Source organism: Eretmochelys imbricata, chromosome 27 (assembly GCF_965152235.1).
Source record: "Eretmochelys imbricata isolate rEreImb1 chromosome 27, rEreImb1.hap1, whole genome shotgun sequence".
In the NCBI taxonomy this organism is placed as follows: Eukaryota; Metazoa; Chordata; order Testudines; family Cheloniidae; genus Eretmochelys; species Eretmochelys imbricata.
In genome coordinates, this window is record NC_135598.1 from 8032365 (window position 1) to 8053556 (window position 21192).

General features: G+C 41.6%; 1 protein-coding gene across 7 annotated transcripts in view; it reads left to right on the forward strand.

Annotated features, from left to right (window-relative positions):
• Positions 1-18294, forward strand: part of CDC27 (cell division cycle 27) — a 60096-nt gene extending 41802 nt beyond the window's left edge. For 6 of the 7 annotated variants that reach the window (XM_077806160.1, XM_077806161.1, XM_077806162.1 and 3 more), the window contains 5 exons: positions 4587-4704; positions 7060-7188; positions 10781-10855; positions 12630-12810; positions 15214-18294. In XM_077806160.1, coding sequence (XP_077662286.1) covers positions 4587-4704; positions 7060-7188; positions 10781-10855; positions 12630-12810; positions 15214-15296 — 586 coding nt within the window. In that variant the 3' untranslated portion in view covers positions 15297-18294. Of the gene's footprint in view, positions 1-4586; positions 4705-7059; positions 7189-10780; positions 10856-12608; positions 12811-15213 lie in introns of those variants that run through there. The other variant, XM_077806165.1, reaches the window with a different exon arrangement.
• The last annotated feature ends 2898 nt before the right edge of the window (positions 18295-21192 follow it).

A 21192-nucleotide genomic window follows, 5' to 3' on the forward strand; every position in this document is an offset into this window, starting at 1 on the left:
AAAGCAAGGGGAGACAATAGTTTAGCGCCTCTTTTCTTAAGTTACCTGTGCAGACGCCATACCACGGCAAGCATGGAGCCCGCTCAGCTCACCGTCACCGTATGTCTCCTGGGTGCTGGCAGACGTGGTACTGCATTGCTACACAGCAATACCTCTGACAGTTTATTGCCTTTTGGCAGCAGTCAGTGCAGTATGACTGGTAGCCGTAGTCGACATAGTCCTGGGTGCTCTTTTAACCAACCTTGATGAGGTAAGGGGCGCCTGGGCAAACATGGGAGTGACTCAGCCAGGTCATTTTCCTTTTAAGTTTCGTCTCATGGCAATTGAGTCCTACCGGCAGTGCACTGTCTTTTAATCTGCAGCTAGCAGAAGACAATGGCCAGTAGTCATACTGCACCGTCTTCTGCCGAGCACCCAGGAGATGACAATGGCTAGCAGTCATACTGCACAGTCTGCTGCCAGCAAGATGTATAAAGATAGATGAAGTGGCTCAAAACAAGAAATAGACCAGATTTGTGTTGTATTCATTTTCTCCTCCCTCCCTCTGTGAAATCAACAGCCTGCTAAACCCAGTTTTGAGCTCTATCCTTGAGGAGGCCATTCAGTTTCTCGCAAAGCCACCCCCTTTGTTGATTTTAATTCCCTGTAAGCCAACCCTGTAAGCCATGTCGTCAGTCGCCCCTCCCTCTGTCAGGGCAACGGCAGACAATCGTTCTGCGCCTTTTTTCTGTGCAGACGCCATACCACTGCAAGCATGGAGCCCGCTCAGATCACTTTGGCAATTTGGAGCACATTAAACACCACATGCATTATCCAGCAGTATACGCAGCACCAGAACCTGGCATAGCGAAACCAGGCAAGTAGGCGACGTCAGCACGGTGACGAGAGTGATGAGGACATGGACACAGACTTCTCTCAAAGCACGGACCCTGGCAATGTGGGCATCATGGTGGCAATGTGGGCATCATGGTGCTAATGGGGCAGGCTTATGCGGTGGAACGCCGATTCTGGGCCTGGGAAACAAGCACAGACTGGTGGGACGGCATAGTGTCTGCAGTGGCTTCCCAGTGGCTGCAAAACTTTCGCATGCGTAAGGGCACTTTTATGGAACTTTGACTTGCTTTCCCCTGCCCTGAGGCGCAAGAATACCAAGATGAGAGCAGCCCTCACAGTTGAGAAGCGAGTGGCAATAGCCCTGTGGAAGCTTGTAACGCCAGACAGCTACCGGTCAGTCGGGAATCAATTTGCAGTGGGGAAAATCTACTGTGGGGGCTGCTGTGATACAAGTAGCCAACGCAATCAAAGATCTGCTGATATCAAGGGTAGTGACCCTGAGAAGTGTGCAGGTCATAGTGGATGGCTTTGCTGCAATGGGATTCCCTAACTGTGGTGGGGCCATAGACGGAACCCATATCCTTATCTTTGCAGCGGAGCACCAAGCCGGCGAGTACATAAACCGCAAGGGGTACTTTTTCAATAGTGCTGCAAGCACTGGTGGATCACAAGGGACATTTCACCAACATCAACGTGGGATGGCCGGGAAAGGTACATGATGCTCGCATCTTCAGGAACTCTAGTCTGTTTCAAAAGCTGCAGGAAGGGACTTTATTCCCAGACCAGAAAATACCCGTTGGGGATGTTGAAATGCCTACAGTTATCCTTGGGGACCCAGCCTACCCCTTAATGCCATGGCTCATGAAGCCATACACAGGCACCCTGGACAGAAGTCAGGAGCTGTTCAACTACAGGCTGAGCAAGTGCAGAATGGTGGTAGAATGTGCATTTGGACGTTTAAAAGCGCGCTGGCGCAGTTTACTGACTCGGTTAGACCTCAGTGAAACCAATATTCCCACTGTTATTACTGCTTGCTGTGCGCTCCACAACATCTGTGAGAGTAAGGGGGAGACGTTTATGGCGGGGTGGGAGGTTGAGGCAAATCACCTGGCTGCTGGTTACGCACAGCCAGACACCAGGATGGTTAGAAGGGCACAGGAGGGCGCGGTGCGCATCAGAGAAGCTTTGAAAACCAGTTTCATGACTGGCCAGGCTACAGTGTGAAAGTTCTGTTGGTTTCTCTTAGAGGAAACCCCCTGCTCCTTGGTTCACTCTACTTCCCTGTAAGCTAACCACCCTCCCCTCCTTCCTTCAGTCACCGCTTGCAGAGGCAGTAAAGTCATTGCTCTTTATTAATTCATCATTCTTTATTAATTCATCACACAAATCGGAGGATAACTACCAAGGTAGCCCAGGAGGGGTGGTGGAGGAGGGAAGGACAAGGCCACACAGCACTTTAAAAGTTTAAAACTTTAAAACTTACTGAATGCCAGCCTTCTGTTGCTTGGGCAGTCCTCTGGGGTGGAGTGGCTAGGTGGCTGGAGGCCTCCCCACCATGTTCTTGGGCATCTGGGTGAGGAGGCTATGGAACTAGGGGAGGAGGGCGGTTGGTTACACAGGGGCTGTAGCGGGGGTCTGTGCTCCTGCTGCCTTTCCTGCAGCTCAACCATACGCTGGAGCATATTAGTTTGATCCTCCAGCAGCTTCAGCATTGAATCCTGCCTCCTGTCATCACGCTGCTGCCACCTTTCAGCTTCAGCCCTCTCTTCAGCCCGCCACCTCTCCTCCCGGTCTTTTGTGCTTTCCTGCACTTTGACATTGTCTGCCTCCACGCATTCGTCTGTGCTCTGTCAGTGTGGGAGGACAGCATGAGCTCAGAGAACATTTCATCACGAGTGCGTTTTTTTCGCCTTCTAATCTTCGCTAGCCTCTGGGAAGGAGAAGATCCTGTGATCCTTGAAACACATGCAGCTGGTGGAGGAAAAAAAAAAGTGACAGTGGTATTTAAAAAGACACATTTTATAGAACGATGGGTACGCTCTTTCACGGTAAACCTTGCTGTTAACATTACATACATAGCACGTGCTTTCATTCCAAGGTCGCATTTTGCCTCCCCCCACCACGTTGCTAACTCCTCCCCATGGCTAACAGCGGGGAACATTTCTGTTCAGCCACAGGCAAACAGCCCAGCAGGAACGGGCACCTCTGAATGTCCCCTTAAGAAAAGCACCCTATTTCAACTAGGTGACCATGAATGATATCTCACTCTCCTGAGGATAACACAGAGATAAAGAATGGATGTTGTGTGAACGCCAGCAAACATACACTGCAATGCTTTGTTGTACAATGATTCCCGAGTACATGCTACTGGCCTGGAGTGATAAAGTGTCCTACCATGGTGGATGGAATAAGGCTGCCCTCCCCAGAAACCTTTTGCAAAGGCTTTGGGAGTATATCCAGGAGAGCCACGAATGCCAGGGCAAATTAATCATTAAACATGCTTGCTTTTAAACCATGTATAGTATTTTAAAAGGTACACTCACCAGAGGTCCCTTCTCCGCCTGGCCCGTCCAGGAGGCAGCCTTGGGTGGGTTCGGGGGGTACTGGCTCCAGGTCCAAGGTGAGAAACCATTCCTGGCTGTCGGGAAAACCGGTTTCTCCACTTGCTTGCTCTGAGCTATCTACAACCTCATCATCATCATCATCATCCTCGTCCCCAAAACCTGCTTCCATGTTGCCTCCATCTCCATTGAAGGAGTCAAACAACACGGCTGGGGTAGTGGTGGCTGAACCCCCTAAAATGGCATGCAGTTCATCATAGAAGCGGCATGTTTTGGGCTCTGACCCGGAGCGGCCGTTCGCTTCTCTGGTTTTCTGGTAGGCTTGCCTCAGCTCCTTAAGTTTCACACGGCACTGCTTCAGGTCCCTGTTATGGCCTCTGTCCTTCAGGCCCTGGGAGAATTTGACAAAGTTTTTGGCATTTCGAAAACTGGAACATAGTTGTGATAGCACGGATTCCTCTCCCCATACAGCGATCAGATCCCATACCTCCAGTTCAGTCCATGCTGGAGCTCTTTTGCGATTCTGGGACTCCATCATGGTCACCTCTGCTGATGAGCTTTGCATGGTCATCTGCAGCTTGCCATGCTGGCCAAACAGGAAATTGAAATTCAAAAGTTTGAAGGCCTTTTCCTGTCTACGTGGCCAGTGCATCTGAGTTGATGGCGCTGTCCAAAGCGGTCACAATGGAGCACTAGCTCCCGGAGGCCAATACCGTCTAATTGTGTCCACAGTACCCCAAATTCGACCCAGCAAGGCCGATTTCAGTGCTAATCCCCTTGTCGGTGGTCAAGTAAGGAAATCGATTTTAAGAGCCCTTTAAGTCAAAAAGAAGGGCTTCGTAGTGTGGACGGGTGCAGGGTTAAATCGATTTAACGCTGCAAAATTCGACGTCAACTCCTAGTGTAGACCAGGGCTTATTTAGCAGAAGATTTACATGACTCAGATGCCAAAATTTGAAACAATGTGTTGGATGCTGCTATGGTTACAGTGTACGTTTACCCAAACTGCTGTAGTGGAAAGGCTTATATGGCTATATCTGAGTCCCAGGAACTTCATTGTTTGTTTCCATTGATCTAATCTGTCAAATTAATGTGCCAAAGACCATTTTCTTCTGCCAGTCTACACTTAAAGTTTGATTTATCACAAACCAACCTTTATTATTATCTGACAAACTTGTTTTGTCCTTGCAGGTATGGGTTGGGAATGATTTATTACAAACAGGAGAAATTCAGCCTAGCAGAAATGCATTTCCAGAAAGCACTCGATATCAATCCTCAGAGCTCAGTCTTACTCTGTCACATTGGAGTAGTAAGTAGATTGCATTTACTGGTAATTCTATCCTTTGTTCTGTTTAATCGGCTTTTTATTGTGTGTGCTCACAATAGAAAAAGCATATTATGGACCAGACTTTTAGCAAAGGCCCTGCCCTTCTTCCACTTGTGTGTGTGAATGCAATTTTGCACACGTTTCTGTTTTTTTGCAGCTATAAACACCTGTATTTGTCCTGGAACAATGCTATCATCTGTGCATCCATAAGTGTTTAAAATTTACACCCTCAAAACTGGACAGTTGGGCTCATGTAGGTGATAGCATTTGGGTTCACACTTGAGCAGTTTTTGTACTTTCACAGTGTGGGCACATGCCCAAGTAGAGTAGGGATCTGAAAATCAGTCCTCATATGAGAAAGTTTTAAAGGAACTGAGTATTCACAGAGAAAAAACATAACTGGTAACTAGCTCAGTGGTCCTCAACTGCCAGTACAAACCCTGGAACTGGCACTTGAGGCTCCCCCACTGTACCTTTAATGAAGTTCTATTTTGGGCCTTGGTGCATCCTTGGTCCCCACCTCCTAATCATCTATATATGTGATGACCCTTAATTCTAAGAGTAGGGATTTCTAAGCAGCTTGTGCCAACTACTAGCAAAGTTAAATAGGAAGCAGTCAGCACAGCTGATACGGGTCACTTGCTGGAGGATTCTCTGCACCTTGAAGTCTTTAGACCACGATTTGAGGACTTAAATAGCTCAGACATGGGTTAGGGGTTTGTTACAGGAGTGGGTGGGTGAGATTCTGTGGCCTGCGTTGTGCAGGAGATCAGACTAGACAATCATAATAAGGTCCCTTCTGACCTTAAAGTCTATGATTCTAAGATCTTCCTGTCGTTAAACTGGTATAGAGGCCTGACAAGACTGAGCCATTGTTTCAGGTCTGTCCCTCTGCCTGTGAAGGATTTGTACAACTAGAGCAAATGCTCTGTTCTAATGTAGAAAGCTGTTTTTTTATACATTTAATGATTGTTTGAGTGATGTGGGGCAGACCAGTATCATGGCGGTTGGTTATGTGGTCATCTGCTGACCATTTTCTCACTTGCAGTATGGCAACAAAGTATATTATAGCCCTTGGTTAAGCTTTTCCTGCCCCCGATTCTGCTATGTTGATGGGTGTTCATTGACTTTATGTTCTAGGGCAGGGGCATTGAACTAGTTCGGTGGTGAGGGCCAACTTACCGTTCTGCTAGAGTGTGAGAGCTAGGAGTAAAAAGCCTAATAGTGAGAGGTGAATTGTGCAATCTTATCTGACTCCAGAATGAGCCTCTCTACAGTAACTCCTCACTTAACGTTGTTATGTTCCTGAAAAATGCGACTTTAAGCGAAATGATGTTAAGCGAATCCAATTTCCCCGTAAGAATTAATGTAAATAGGGGGAGGTTAGGTTCCAGGGGATTTTTTTTTTTTTTTGCCAGACAAAAGACACTGTGTGCGCGCACACACACGCACACACACACAGTATAAGTTTTAAACAATTGAATACTGTACACAGCGATGCTGATTGTAAAGCTTGGTTGAGGGGGTGGAGTCAGAGGGTGGGATATTTCCCAGGGAATGCCTTACTGCTAAATGATGAACTAGCAATTGGCTGAGCCCTCAAGGGTTAACTCGTTGTTAATGTAGCCTCACTCTACAAGTCAGCAGGAATGGAGGGAGGGGAGACAGCATGGGAGACAGAGAGAGAGAGATGCACATTTCCCCTTTAAATACACCGACGCACTCTTAAGTACACTGCCTTGTTAATCAGCAAGCTGAGACCGCAGCAGCTGCTGCCAGGAAGCTCCCTGAGCCCTGTCGTGTGTCCCCCCTGCTCTATGGAGATGGGGTAAACGGGGTGCAGGGGGAGGGGGACACCCTGACATTAGCCCACCTCTCCTTTTCTCTTCCCCTCCCCTCCTCCAAAGCAAGCAGGAGGCTCTGGAGAGCAGCTCCAAGGCAGAGGGCAGGAGCAGCACATGGCAGTGGGGGGAGGGACAACTGTACAGATAGCCTGCTGGGCAGCTGCTGCACAGGGAACTTAGGGGAGCGGGGAGCTGATAGGGAGGCTGCCAGTCCACCCTGGTTCCAAGCCCCCACCAGCTAGCTGCAACGGGATGCTCTTCCTGCAAGCAATGGACAAAGCAGGCAGCTGCCAAACGACTTTAAACAAGCACAGCAACGTAACAATGTTAACCGGGACGACTTTAAGTGAGGAGTTACTGTATTTGAATATTGCATTTTAAAGGCACTGGATTTTGTCAAATGTATTTTTTCGTAGTCTGGCAGGTCAGATCCTGCCTTCCCCTCTTTCTTTGAAAAAGGAAATCTATTAACGTCATCTCTGTTCTGTTGTAGGTCCAGCATGCACTGAAAAAATCTGAAAAGGCTTTGGATACTCTAAACAAAGCCATTAACATTGATCCGAAGAACCCACTATGCAAATTTCATCGAGCCTCTGTATTATTTGCAAATGAAAAATATAAGGTAAGACATGGATGCTAGAAACTGAAGTCTCTTTCTATTCCGTAGGGTCTGCAGCTGTCTGAATGATGATGAATTAAAAGTTAATCAAATCTTGATTCTTATTACTTCATAATGGAAGTTATGCTTGGCTCCAAGAATATATCTTTCATGCTGGCTATGGCTATTTGAAAGACCTGCCTCTTTTCCCAGTGTAATACTGCAGCAGTTGTAGTCATCCTGGCACTAATGCAAATAGCTCCTTTATTTGAAAGGAAGCCTTCTGGTATCAGGAGGGCTACTTGACTCCAGTTAACCAAATCTGTATTTGGTAACCACTTCAGCACTATATAAAGGACAGACCTCCTAATAACAGGTGTTTTTTGAGGGATAATCTTTCTGTGGGGTGTGTTCAAATCCTGCAGGGGTTAGGGATGCTGCTTTCAATTTAGGGGTTGAGGTTGGTCTTTTGTAGGTGATCTCTGACTAATTTAGTTTCCCACACATGGTCTTAAAACACCTGTAGACTGATAGGCACAATAACTTTAAATGTGAAATTACAGTTGAACGCCCTCACAAGACCAAACTGTAGAACTGCTTGCATAGTTCTTCTGGAGAATATTACCTCCCCCCTCTCTGCCCTGAGCATGAGTCCGAGCATCCAGACACTAATGTTCCCCAAGCTCTTAACCAGCAGAGTACCTGCTTATTGATCTTCTTGACTTGAACTGGAGAGAGAGTGTTGAATATCTTTGTTCCAGGAACCTAGCCAGAAGCACTCACAGCAGTAGACTAGGCAGTACAAAAAAAATAAAAATAATTCACAATGTAACTCATGCTCATGTAAAGAACTGTTGGAGGATCAAAAAGTAGCATTGGTAGCATCAGGCCTGGTGATGTGAGCAGAGAATTTGGGACATCCCTTTATCTGGCAAAGGGACTAAAGTTGAGCCAGAGGCATCTCTACTGCGGGGAGCAGGCAGTGCAGTAGATATTTTTGTAATGGTTGGCTTAAAAATTGTCTGCCTCTTGAGGCCCAAGATGTGTAAAATCTGTTGATGATTTGAATTTGCAAATGATATGGAGAGAACCTTATTTACAACCTTTTCTGAAATTTAGTGGTATTGATGAGTTTGTACAAAGGGAGTTACGCAGGAAAAGTGCAATAAAACTGTCCCACAAGCAACCAAAGTAGTAAGCAAACTTATATTTCAAAGGCCTTATTATCTAGCTAAGGAGAGAAAGCTAGACAGTCTAGGCCTGGTTTTCTACTGTCTTGCACTGTTATATAGGTACTTACTACACCTGTGAGAATGGGTTTGGTGCTCTCCTTCCCATGCCGCTACTTAGGCCAGGTCTACACTAGCGAACTCACTGCAGCACAGCTGTACCGATGCAGCTGCGCTGCTGTAATATCGTTTATGTAGCCACTCTATGCCGACGGGAGAGAGCTCTCCCATCGACATAATAAAACCACCTCCATGAGTGGCAGTAGTTATGTTGGCAGGAGAAGCCCTCCCACTGACATAGCACTGTTCACACCAGGACTTCTGTTGGTGTAGCTTATGTTGCTCATGAGGGTGTGTTTTTCACATCCCTGAGTGACATAAATTATACCGACAAAAGTGGTAGTGTAGACATGGCCTACGTCTAGCTGGTGGGTCCTTATGCCCCCTTCCTGTCTTGCTTAGCTGAGGAAACAGGACCACAGTCTGGTTCATAATGAGACCTTATTGTAATATATACACAAGAGGAAATTACATTGATAGTGAGAACCTCCATTTTGAAGTTCCTAAATATAGGATAATTTAAAACACTCTCTAAAATTAAGGATTTTAACACAAAGTCCTGGTGTAAATTCTTAAATAAGATGAAGGGGAGAAATGCAACCAGAATTGGAGGAAGATGTCCCATGAGGATAAAATAGCAAATGTAGTCTGATGCAGAAAAGATAAAGAAGTGTTCCAAAAACACTTCTTTCCTATGGAAGTACATATACAATTGCTGACAGTGCCCAGCCTTGTTCAGCCTTAGATTTTACAAGAAGGAAGTTTAGCTGCACAAGCGGCAACATGCATTTAAATAATCTCTGGATTTAAAAAGATCAGACCCTTAACTTCTTTAATGTTTAATGTTTTTAACCGAAATGCCATGACATTTAGCACATTGCACTGTCTGAGCTCACCAACTGCACTTTCATGCGGTCGCAATCTGACAGTAGCATCAGTTAACCCATATTCTTCAATAGAACACCAAGACTCTCCGCACTTATCCCAGTAGAGACCATATCAGTGATCTGCTATTCAGGTGTCAGGGATTTTGCGCTTCCTTGAATTGCCTGATCTTTATTTATTTATTATCTTTTTGTCTTTGCTGTCACTTTACCATTACAAGGTATCGTTTGCCCAGTGTGTAGCAATTTTTAAAAGATTATGATATAAATCCCTTGACTTTAAAAAAAAAAAAAAATCATTGATTTAAATCAGACTGAGTGTTTGTAAAAGTTAGTTATACCTTGCAATGTAAAAATTTATAAGGAACTAAATTATAAATTCTACTTGACTTTAAATTCTACTGGTAGGGTGTCTTCTCAGTTTTTTGATTACATTTGAATTTTAATAAACAATATACTGAGGGTTAAGGCATAATCCTGCAAACACTTAACTCAATATATAACTGTAAGCACATGAGTAGTCCCTTTGAAGTTAATAGATTATTCATGTGAGTAAAGTTAAACGTGTGCATAAGTGTTTGCAGGATCAGAAGCTAAAACTGTATTTTTATTTAAGCTTTTTTCTTGGTAACATGAAAACTTTGTCACTTCAAAACAAAGCTGCTTCAATGTTAACAGTGAAAAGTTACAGAACTTTGAATACATTAACAACGTTATTGTGAACTCTCATATATAAGCAGGTCATAATTTAAAAAGCGAGCCTAAAAGCCAATATTTAGACATCTAAGGGGGGAATTTCTATCAAGCACCCAAAGTGATGAGGAGCACAAATCTCATTGACTTCAAACTGTAAAACCTAATGGCAGAGAGTAGCCTAGTCAAAGCATTTATCTTTCTTGTTTGTGGAAGCTCAGTATATTGGAGGCGGGTGTTGGTTGCAAATATAGTCTGGGCTATTTGCCTATTAATTTGGTGTTTGCATTTGTGTTCTCATGGTAAGGATGTAAATGAAGCCCTGGAGTTACCTTTTTTCAGCACAGATTTAACATTTTAAGTGTGCAACTTCTTAGTTTAAAAATGGAAAATCTGAAATTTGTCTACCAAGTAGGAAACTAACTAAAGACACCCAAAACAATCTCTCCAGAGATTTAAAACCATATTAAATTGGAAGAAAAAAACATTTACATTTTAAAACATTACTCTTATTCAGCCTGCATTTGCTAGAATATTACACTTACATTTGATTGTGCAATGGTTATTCACAGAGGAAAGTAGCCATCTGAGGTTTCTATATGGTTTACAAAATGGATTCCAAAAAAGCCATGAACTGTTTGTTTGTTTTTTAATTAACCCGTTTATTATGATGTAATAAAAATGGAGTGATGCTCAAACTGGCTCAAACTTACTGGGAAAACCATTTAACATTTTTTCCCCCTCTTTTAGTCTGCTTTACAAGAACTTGAAGAACTGAAACAGATTGTTCCCAAAGAGTCTCTTGTTTACTTCTTAATAGGAAAGGTAAAAACTGAACATAGTTCTATGAAATATAGCTGTGATCATAAGTACCTGTGATTTTCGTTGTTGCAGAGAAACAAGCCTAAGTGTTAGTTTTCTATCTATCATGAAGCTGCTTCCATTTTGGACAGTGTTCTAAAAATTCCCACAGTGCCATGTATGCCTCACCACATATAAACTGGCAACTGCATTTGAGATTAGTTTTTGATCAAAATGGGTGCTCTCCTGGTAGAGCTCTATTTCTGAAAGAATTACTTCTGTTGTGGAAGCCTGAAGCCTGATTTCACCATGCCACCAGCATCCTTTATCCCCACCATAACTGCATCACTGAAGGATAGTGTGTTCTAAGGACTATGGAACAGGTTCATACAAAAATGCCTGTATGAAAACAGATGCATGATTTTCTGTGCATACTTGCTGCACCTTCCCCCAAAAATGTGACTCTAAAAGTACAAAGACTTTGGTCAATACAATAATGGTGCAGAAATGGTGTGCTGGATAGAATCCTACCTCATCTGGGGATAGAACCCATGATGCTGTCATCTTAGACATGCATTTCTACAGACGTCTTGTAATCACATTCTGCTAGTCTGTTATATCAGAAATGCTGAACAAGAAACATCTGCAAAATAGTATAGGGTGTAAAACACCTACACAGGGCAGGCAGGACTTCTGTTTCATCTAAAGATCCCTATACAACAACTACATGGAACCAGGTTATTTTGGAAGAATGAAGAGCTGAATCAGCCTTATTGAGATTTGAACCTCTGGATATTGGGAGTCTAGGGGTTTTCAAATCTAATGCTTAAACCACTGAGCCACACAGTAACACTACTAACAAAATCCACCCCACGCAACTTCCCACCCAGTGCATTTGTGTTGCTCATTTTGGACCTTGTGTAGTGTTCCCTAACTGGGCCTCGGATGTTTGAGAGAAGTCCGTTTCCATCTCCTTTTTAGTACATTTCTAATTAAATGAAAACTTGTGTCGTCACATTTCACAGCGTATTAATATTCAGAATGTTGAACTGAGCTAAATGGCTGCAGCTTTCTTTTACACTTGCTGTTAGTTTTGTCCTGCAGAGATTTCCAGTTCCTGTGGTTCAGAGCTAGATCGTGCCCTCCATGCCATATGATCTAACTGCAGATAGACTAAAGCATGAAACCTTCCTTCTGAAAGGTGTAATGATGGCAATAGCATAAAGGGATTGCTACCTAAAGGGCTTGGGGCAAGGGGATTCACTTTTTTGTGTTCCTAGGACAAACCTATTTTAAATTAAAAGAAAGTGATGCTTGTGAAAGATGACTGGCTGATAGCTCTGGTAACAGAAGTCGTCCCTTGATGAAGAATATACAGCATGGGCAGCAGCAAGGCCACCCACCAATGTGCCTCAGCCCTGTTCTGCAGACCCTTAAGAGGACCACTTCTGGTGTGAGAACTAGGAAGTGGACTGAGACAAATTCATTTCATGTAGAGCACCAAATAGCCATTAAATGACGGTGTCTTTTGGTCATTACCAGTCTGGAATGGATTCTGTCCAGTCACCAAGAGGCATGACAGGCTCTGTATCAGAGGAGTTCTTTGAGACATTCAGTTCCTTCCCGGATGACTGCTTACAATGCATGCTAACGTCCCATTCATCCAGCAGTCTTTCACATTACAGTAGGAATTATGAATACCACTTAAAAATAACTATTGGCTACAAGCCACTGTTGGATAAAATGATATCGAGTAGCAACTTAATGGAAAATGTAGTGTTAATGTTTTTATTTTTAGGTTTATAAAAAATTGGGTCAAACTCATCTGGCCCTTATGAATTTCTCGTGGGCAATGGATTTAGATCCTAAAGGAGCCAACAACCAGATCAAAGAGGCCATTGATAAACGTTACCTTCCAGATGATGAGGAACCGATAACTCAAGAAGAGCAGATCAGCGAATGTTATCCATATGAGTCAGGTTTGTATTTCCAGCTCAAAATCCAAATTAATTGGTTTCCTAGTAGAAAGATTTTTTGTTCCTCAGTAAAACAGAAGCCCAGACTATAACTGCTTACCTATTTGCCCAGCAAGTGGCGACTCCCAACAATTCTCTTACTGCTGATCTAGCTGGGTCTACTTGTAATAAACTCTTAGTGAAAGATTGTTAGATTTCTTCAGAGAGTTTAGGTATTTGATCCTAGTACAAGGACTAATCTTTGCAGGACCTAATAAACTATTGTTATATAATTTATATAAATACTGTTAATACTTTTTATAAGATAATTATACACCCTGCAATCTGAACCTTCCAGTAAAGGGGCATCTAATCCTTCAAGTATCTGAAGGGTGTAATGAGCAAGGAAATAATGAAATTGTTTGCTCAAGGGCTCAGAGCAGCATAAGTGTAATGAGATAACTTAAGCAAAGGAAAACTTGGGTTCGATATCAAGGGAAAATACCCCTAACAGTGAGATCTGTTAGACCTTGGAATTCTCTCTCAAGGAAAGTTGTGGAAGCCCTGTTGTTTGAAACTAGGCAGAATAAAGCACTGAAAAAATACACCAGAGGGAATGGCCTAAATCTTTCTCATCTAATTTTTTATCCAGAAATATGATGGTCATAAATATTGATGAGCTTGACATGAACTAGAAAATGGATGGATAGACTGTTGCAAAAGAACCATTTTGTTTTCTTCATTAGGCAAAAATGTTACTACAGAACTTAAAATTGTTCTAGTCCATTGTAAAATTGTGCTGAAAACTTTATCAGATGTATTGCTGGTGTGTATCCCATTGATATCAGTGACACCTTCCAGTAAAACCATAGCATCTTGTTTTTTAACATGCTTTTTATTTCCTGAAATGGTAAATGTTTGTTAGTTCTTCTGTCCAAACTAATCTAAACACTCTAGTATATAGTTCGTCTACGCCCAGCAGATGGAGACAGAGCACTTAATCTTTTGAGAGGTGACTGCAGATTCTGGAAATAAGCACCACAGAAATTTTGTACTAGGATCCTTTTTAAATTTTTGGTATTTTTAAAACAAAAAAAAATAGAAGCTTGAATTCACCAGACATTACTTAAAGTCTTCCAAATGTAAACCAGTGCAATCCTCCTGACTGTGCAGACAGATTGGAAAAGATACCTCAAAGGTCTAAATTGCCAAGTGACCATTTTAGCATGTGTTAAGCCAGTTGTAGATGAGGCAGTGTTGACCTTTTAAAACATGTTGGCTAACACATTCTAACACACCTTTAAGTCCCAGTCTTGGCAAGGTCCTTAAAGTAAGCTTTCAAAAAGGGACCATGTGTTACTTCTGGGTATTCTGAAGGACTACTATTTTCCTCAGCATCAAAAAATTTGGAAATTCAGATAAAGGTGAAGGTACTTTTATAGTCTAAACTGTGCTATCTAAAATTACCTTTAAGCAATACAGGTAGGCACAATCAACCTGCTTAGAAAGTGACCATCTCCTTGAGCTATTTATCTTGCTTTACTGCAAGTTTTAACAAGGACAGAACTTGCTGAGAGCTGCTTCTCACCAGATGAACGTTCATTTTGCTTTGCTGATCACCGTGAATATGGGGGGGCGGGTTAGATGCATTTCCTTACCGTGCTTTGGACTGTGCCTGTGTACAAGCTGAATGAGGTCAGAGTAGGTATCTGCAAATAGACTGATTTACACTTTTTTAAATGTCTGTATAAACTGGCATTTCTGAATCTTTTACTAGCCTCCATTCTTTTGCTGTAAACTTCACTCTGTCACTTGCAGCATGGGGGGTCAGAGTATGGCAGTAAAACCTGTTTCCATCCTGTTTTAATTTCACTACCTCTGAACACTTTACCACTGTAAATACTAAATAGTCCTTAAACTTTACGGTTTTGGGATAACAAGATTGATCCAAGCTATCAATTTCTATGGGGCAGGGCAGGTGACTGGTAGGTATATCAGTCTGGCCTTCTGTGTTCACTTTATAATGGGAGGAGATCTTACTCAGTCTCCCTCCTAGCTCACTGACAGGAGGTGGTTAAGGAGGCTTTAAAATAATGCAGGTGCTTGTTTTTGCAAGATGTATGTCATGTTGATTCCCTTCTCAGCTCTTTTATTTAGATCTCGTTAGGCTGGCATGGGTCACTGGAGGAGAGAGTGAAAAGAACTGGGTTTTGAAGAGCAGAGAGGTTGCATGGCATACGGGATTAGAAAAGACAATCCAGGGATGGGGGGCAGTGTGGGAAAAGGTTACTGTGGAGGGGGGAACCCTCTATATTTATAGGCTATGATAGAGCCTTGTTGCCACTGTTTTCTAATATGGTGGACTTGCTTGTGTAAAATGTGCATGTCTTCTACCAAAGAGCCTAATCCCTTGTTTGTGTTTTAAAGTTGGCACAGATGAATCCCAAGAGAGCAGCATGACAGATGCAGATGACACGCAACTCCATGCAGTTGAAAGTGATGAATTTTAACCTCCAAAAGCCAGTATCTGAGCTTGGATGTGTGATTGGTACTGTTGTGTTCTCCCCTTCCTTCATGTACTGGGTCTTCACATCACTGAGCCAGCATTGTCATTATTCTCCACCGACACCATGAGTGCACCACTCATCAGATTTTAAACATACACCGAATTAATGGCAGTGCGATGTTCAGCTGCTTCTGAGACTGACGAGTGGCTCTTACACCTTTATGAAATGACTCTTAGAGGAGGAAAACAATATTTTTTTCCAACTCCTCCTTTGTTGGAAAGCTATCATGGAAGAAAGACTTGTGGTTTGCTATAAGTGAGCCGAGAGATGTGGGAATAGAACAAGAAACTGCTTCCTTAGTACTTTCTCCAGAAATGTGTCTTAGTTTGATTCTTTCTTGGTAAGCAGAGTGCTGAACTTCCATTTCCAAGTTCTTCAAAGACAGCGTTAAGTGCAGGATGGGACAGGTTAAAAACTTTTGCATATTATAGTGTAACTTAAATGCCAGGGAATGTAAATGAACTTAAAGCTACAGTGTCTCCAGTGAACAAAATACAATGCACATGCTCAGGATTCAGGGTGTGTGTCAAAATATAGACTATATCCGGGGTCCCTACTTAGTGTAAACTTGTTCTTAGCCAGAGGAGCACATTGCAGCATAGCCACTATTACAGAACGCTTTAATATTCCAGCCAAGAGTTAATTTATTCATCTAATTTCCAAAATGTCAATTATTGTCTACTTAGTACTTCAGCAAAACAAGTCATTAACGTGTTGACTCTTCTTCAGGTGCCCCTTGGATTCGGTTCTAATGTTCAGAGAATAAAAAGTTTATTATAAGAGCAAAATAAAGAGACATGTAGATAAAATTGTAATGTTGAAAGGATAAAAGTAATATAAGCCACAGTGACAACTTGTTTCTAAGTAGATAAAGAAGCCAGGAAGACAGTGTAAGCCTTAACCCAATCAGAACCTTACAGTAAGATGTATCAAATATTTGTCTAAGACAGTATCCTTTTAAAACTATTTTGTAAAGTGTTGTCTGAGCAGGATGCAAAAATGTGCAATTATCTTATTTTTTTTAAGCCATTCTTTAAGATTCTTGGAGAAAATTCTCACTCTATATCTGTAGGAATTGAGCGCCCTGGAGGCTGTTTCTGTGAGAAGAAAGTGAGGCTATATTAAAGAATCCAAAATTATCTTTCTCTGTAGTGCTCTGCAACAAAGATTGGTGCCCTTTATGCAGTAACCGTAAAGAAAGTGTATGATATCATAACAGTTTTTTAAAGAGCAAATTATGCACAATAAATTGGGAATGATTCAAATTTCACAGCAACATATTTGTTGTGATCAGTCTTAAAATTTGTTCTGTTCCTTTCGTTTTAATGTATATTGTTTTTAGAAGACCTTTAGTTACCATTAGTAGAACTTTAATTTTTTTTTAATATATATTTTTTTTTTAGTGTCCTTGTCCTAGATTAGGTACAAACATGTCCTATCACGCCTACTGTTTGGTTGTGAGAAGCATTTTTTACCGTAAGGAAAAAAAATTCACAACAGCTGCACAAAAAATATCATTTTCCATTATTCTGAAGTGGGTAGACAAGCAGGGAAAATTAGGCTGAATTCCAGTCATAGTGAAAATCTCTAAACTATGGGAGGTGATATTGGATGAAGCTTTGTGCTTTTGTCAATACTGTAAATCTGTTTGTTTCTGAAAGTGGACTAAATCTCATTCTAAATCATGCAAGTGTTTCAGCTGAGTAAAGAGTGCACTAGATGCAAGATTTCTTTGGTGCTAGAGAAGTATTTCAGATAGGCTCTTGCATGATAAACCATCCCTTAAAAGGAAAACACCAAGGTTGAAATTCCCCAATGGAATTGTACTAGAGTAAAGTATCCTCACCTGCTGTTCACATGTAATATCCATTAAGTTACCTGTATCTGCATGGCTTCTTTCTTTTCCCTCCCAGTCTTAAAGCAGCTGCAGCACTCCAAGATTCGCACCTCCATAATAGGGTTTCCACAAGAGTGAGTTACAAAGAAACAACACATTGTAGAGTCTGGAGCTACAGTCTGTGTGAATATTGGCTAGACAGTATAATTGGCTACCTTTGGGTACTTGACGTTTACATTCTCTAAACAAAAAGCAGGAATCTCTCTCTTCCCAGGCCCCATCTGCTTGAGAGCTGGAAAATTCTGTTTTAGACCGACCTTAGGTTTTAGACCTTAGGTCTTGCTGACAAGGTTTTAGGCCCCAAATTTGGTTTAGTTTTATTCCTTGTCTGTTTTCAAAGAGCATGTGCTAATTTGGGGATTTTCCCAAAACAAATGCTGCTTGTTTATTTGGGGGCCAGAGATGGCAAATAGCCAATCCCCCCATATGGGAAAAAATACCTTGAGTTTCCTTTATAGCAGTTTAATTTTTTTAACAATTTTGCTCTTTAAAAGTTGTAAACTGTTATATTGGAATTCATTTTTTAAATACCCGGCAAAGGGCTCTTATCTCAGATAAGATTTTAAAAGGATGCAAATTCTAAACTGAACATTAGTGCTCAAAATATTAAATTGTCCCTTGCTTTAGATGTACGTCATCACCTACATTTTATTTTTCTCAAGATTTGCAAGTTACATTTAAACCATGCTGCTATTTTACCTTCTTTAAAAAAACAAACACATGAGAACCAGTATTTTAATCAATCTACTTATCTGCTCTTTGAGGGGCGAGGGAGGTGAAATGTGAAGGCGCTCTGACACCCAAACTAGAGCAAATGTGTTGAATTAGGGGACTGTCATTTATTAATACAAAAATATGAAAAAATGCAAAGCGTGGGTGTGGTGTGTACTATTTGCATTGAAACAATGTAATTTTTGTCTTTTTTCCTTTTTTTGCTTTTCCTGACTTTTATTTCAGAAATTGTACAGTCTTAGAAAAAAGTCTTTTCTGTTAATATATTTGCAATTCATTAAAGGATGTGGAAATCCAAATAAACTACTTTTAAAAGCAGTTTTATAATCAGGTGCTTGATGTATGGATCCCTCCGCTCCTCCAGAAGTGGATGAGTTGTTCACTGAGGACCCAGTCCTATAAGCACACTCTCCTTATTGAGTTCAGTGGGATTTCTCACAAGTGAAGTTTTTTCAGGGTTGGGGCCTAACTATGGCTGCTTTTGTGTGCTGCTGGTTGACCTACTAGGCTGGAATAAAGGAAACTGAGTTGTTTTTCTTCTTGATGAATTTGGCACTCTGTGACAGCCTCTTTAAGCACAAAACCAGTACGACACAGCCAGCAGCATTGTGAGTTCTGCACAAATGAATGCACGTTCCTCAGCTCTGTCCCAGAAGGATCAACTGGGGGATGTTGATCATCTTGTCCATTCAGTCCTTGACCTGTCTGAAGAGTTAGGTGGTGGTGGTGTCTTTGTGTTTTTGTTTTTGGCAGTGGAACTTCCATAAGGGTGAATGTACTTGTTTACTGAGATTTATACAATCTATACTTATCAGATCCATCGGGTAATGGACACTACTAGGTGCCTTCATGACAGGAGAGAAGATCAAGAGAGACCTTTGGCTCTTGACACACCAGGGTGTGCTGCTTACAGTGCTTGTATATTCTCTGGTGACTAGTTAAAGGGTAGCAATAGTGGGGTGAAGCCTTGACAATGGCTTCTTCTCTAGCCACAATATTAATGTAGCAATCATTTGGTGTGAGGAAAGAGGAGAAATATATCTATATAGGAGAAAAGGTAGCCCAGACCAAAATACCAAATAATCCCCTGAAACCATCCATTCACTGATGCTGAGCTTTGAAACCGTGCGAAAGATCCACACGGAGAAGGGGGAAGTGACTACCCTAAGAGCTGTCAAATGCACAAAGTAAATCCTGAAATATTTCTCATCTTTCCATTTTGGTAACCTGAGGTGTGTTATAACAGAATGTGTAACACTTTCAGACAAGTCCTCTTTTTTTTTTAATTGGTTGTGTTCCTTTAATTTGAGGCAACTTTAAATTGTATAGGAGGTTTTATTTTACCTCCGTTCTGATGCAAAATACAGCCAGAAATGAAAAGCCTTCCTCTCCTTTGTTTTCCCACCTGATACGCTACACCTGTCTGTGGTTGACATGGAACAAATTCTGTACTCTGCTCCCACGGACACTATTACATATTGACTTTGGCACACGACTATGCAAACCTGTAAAAGTATTGTTTAGTGTTTGCAGACAAAATATGTTTAAATACTGCATTGTAGATACCAACCCTATAATACAAGCAAGGATTTTGTTTCCAAAGGAGTATTTGGATCTGAAGCAGACTACATATTGGGCAGCACTGGGAAAAAGTCCTAGCTGAAATGAAATGAACACCAGTATTGAACTTTTTTAGCAAAAAAAGCAAGATTTTGCTTTCCATATTCACTTGTAATAACCTAAGAATTTGCATACTGGATCTAACCGGTATGTACACCAAAAGTGGCCAGTAACAAATGCTGCAAAGGAAGGTGCAAAAATATACCATAATGAACAATTATGTTCCTATCTGAGAAGTTTTGTTTCTAACCCCAGGTAGATAATGGCGGATATATTTGCCTAATTTTTTATGTCCTATCTAATGTAATAGGATGTTCTCTTTATCCATGTCAATGTCTAATCCTTTTTTAAAATCCCACTTAGCTCTTGGACTCTCTCCTCTGGCAGAGAATTCCACAGGTGCACCGATTTTTTTAATTTCAGTGTGATAGTATTTTTCCCCTTCTAATTTCCTTTAGTGGGATTTTAATTTGCAACTTTGTCAAATTTCAGAATTTAAAGGAACACTGGAAACACTTACTTTTTCCTTACTTCTGTTGATAATGACTGTCTAGTAAAAGACTAACTTGAATAGGGTTTTTAGCTTACATAAATGGTTATCTTACTTGTATCTCATCTTGAACAACAAAACTAGAGTGATTAACTTCACTTCCTTTTTTTTTTTTCAAATATTTTGGTGTTTGCTGCCTGGAATAATATTTCAATGGTTTTCACGGATACCTACGAAACTTTAAAAATACTATTTATATTAAAATACCCTTTTCAGCAAAAACATAACAAACTTGGGAACCTAACATGCGTTGCCCACGACCTTTTTAAAAAAACAAAAATTGTTTATGAAACGCACAATATCAACCTTCCCCGCTACTCTGTGGATTTTCTCTTCACATCAGCCACCGCTCAAATGTGGCTGAGGACTATTATACCCTTTGTGTGCCTCAAACACAAATTCAGTAGAAAAGAATCAAGCCCCTTATTTTAACATAGCTTTACTGGAAAGGTAGTTGAGACATCTTAATTGGAGGATTTTATATTGAAACAAAGGAGCTTTATCACTGCTGCTACCTTGGCTGTTGGCTCCATTTTCTGCTCTGTTCTGTTAGCAAGTCTGAACTAAAATGGAGCTTAAAATTAGACATCATCGTATAAGAAAAATCAGCTGTAAAACAAAACTAACACTTTCCTTGGGACAAGGTGGGTGAGGTAATAGTCCAATAAAAGATAACTTCTGTTGATGTGAGAGAGACGCACGCTTTTGAGTGGCACAGAGAGCTCTTGACTATCCTGGGACTGACCTGACTGCAGCTATACTGCATAAAATGTTTCCTTGTATACCAAGCGAAGTTCCCAGCTGATATTACTGACCACAGCCAGGCTCTGTTCACTATCCCACTTACTAGGGTCTTGCCACAACGTCACTTCTGCCTTTCAGTAGCTGCATCCAGCTACTTCACAGAGACCTTGCATTTCTCTGCCCACTCTGCCAAACCATGCCTAGTGAGCCTTTAAAAGAAAGAGCCTATAAGTATTTTGGGGCAGGGACTATCTCTTTGTTCTGTGTATGTACATCACCCAGCACAGTAGGATCCT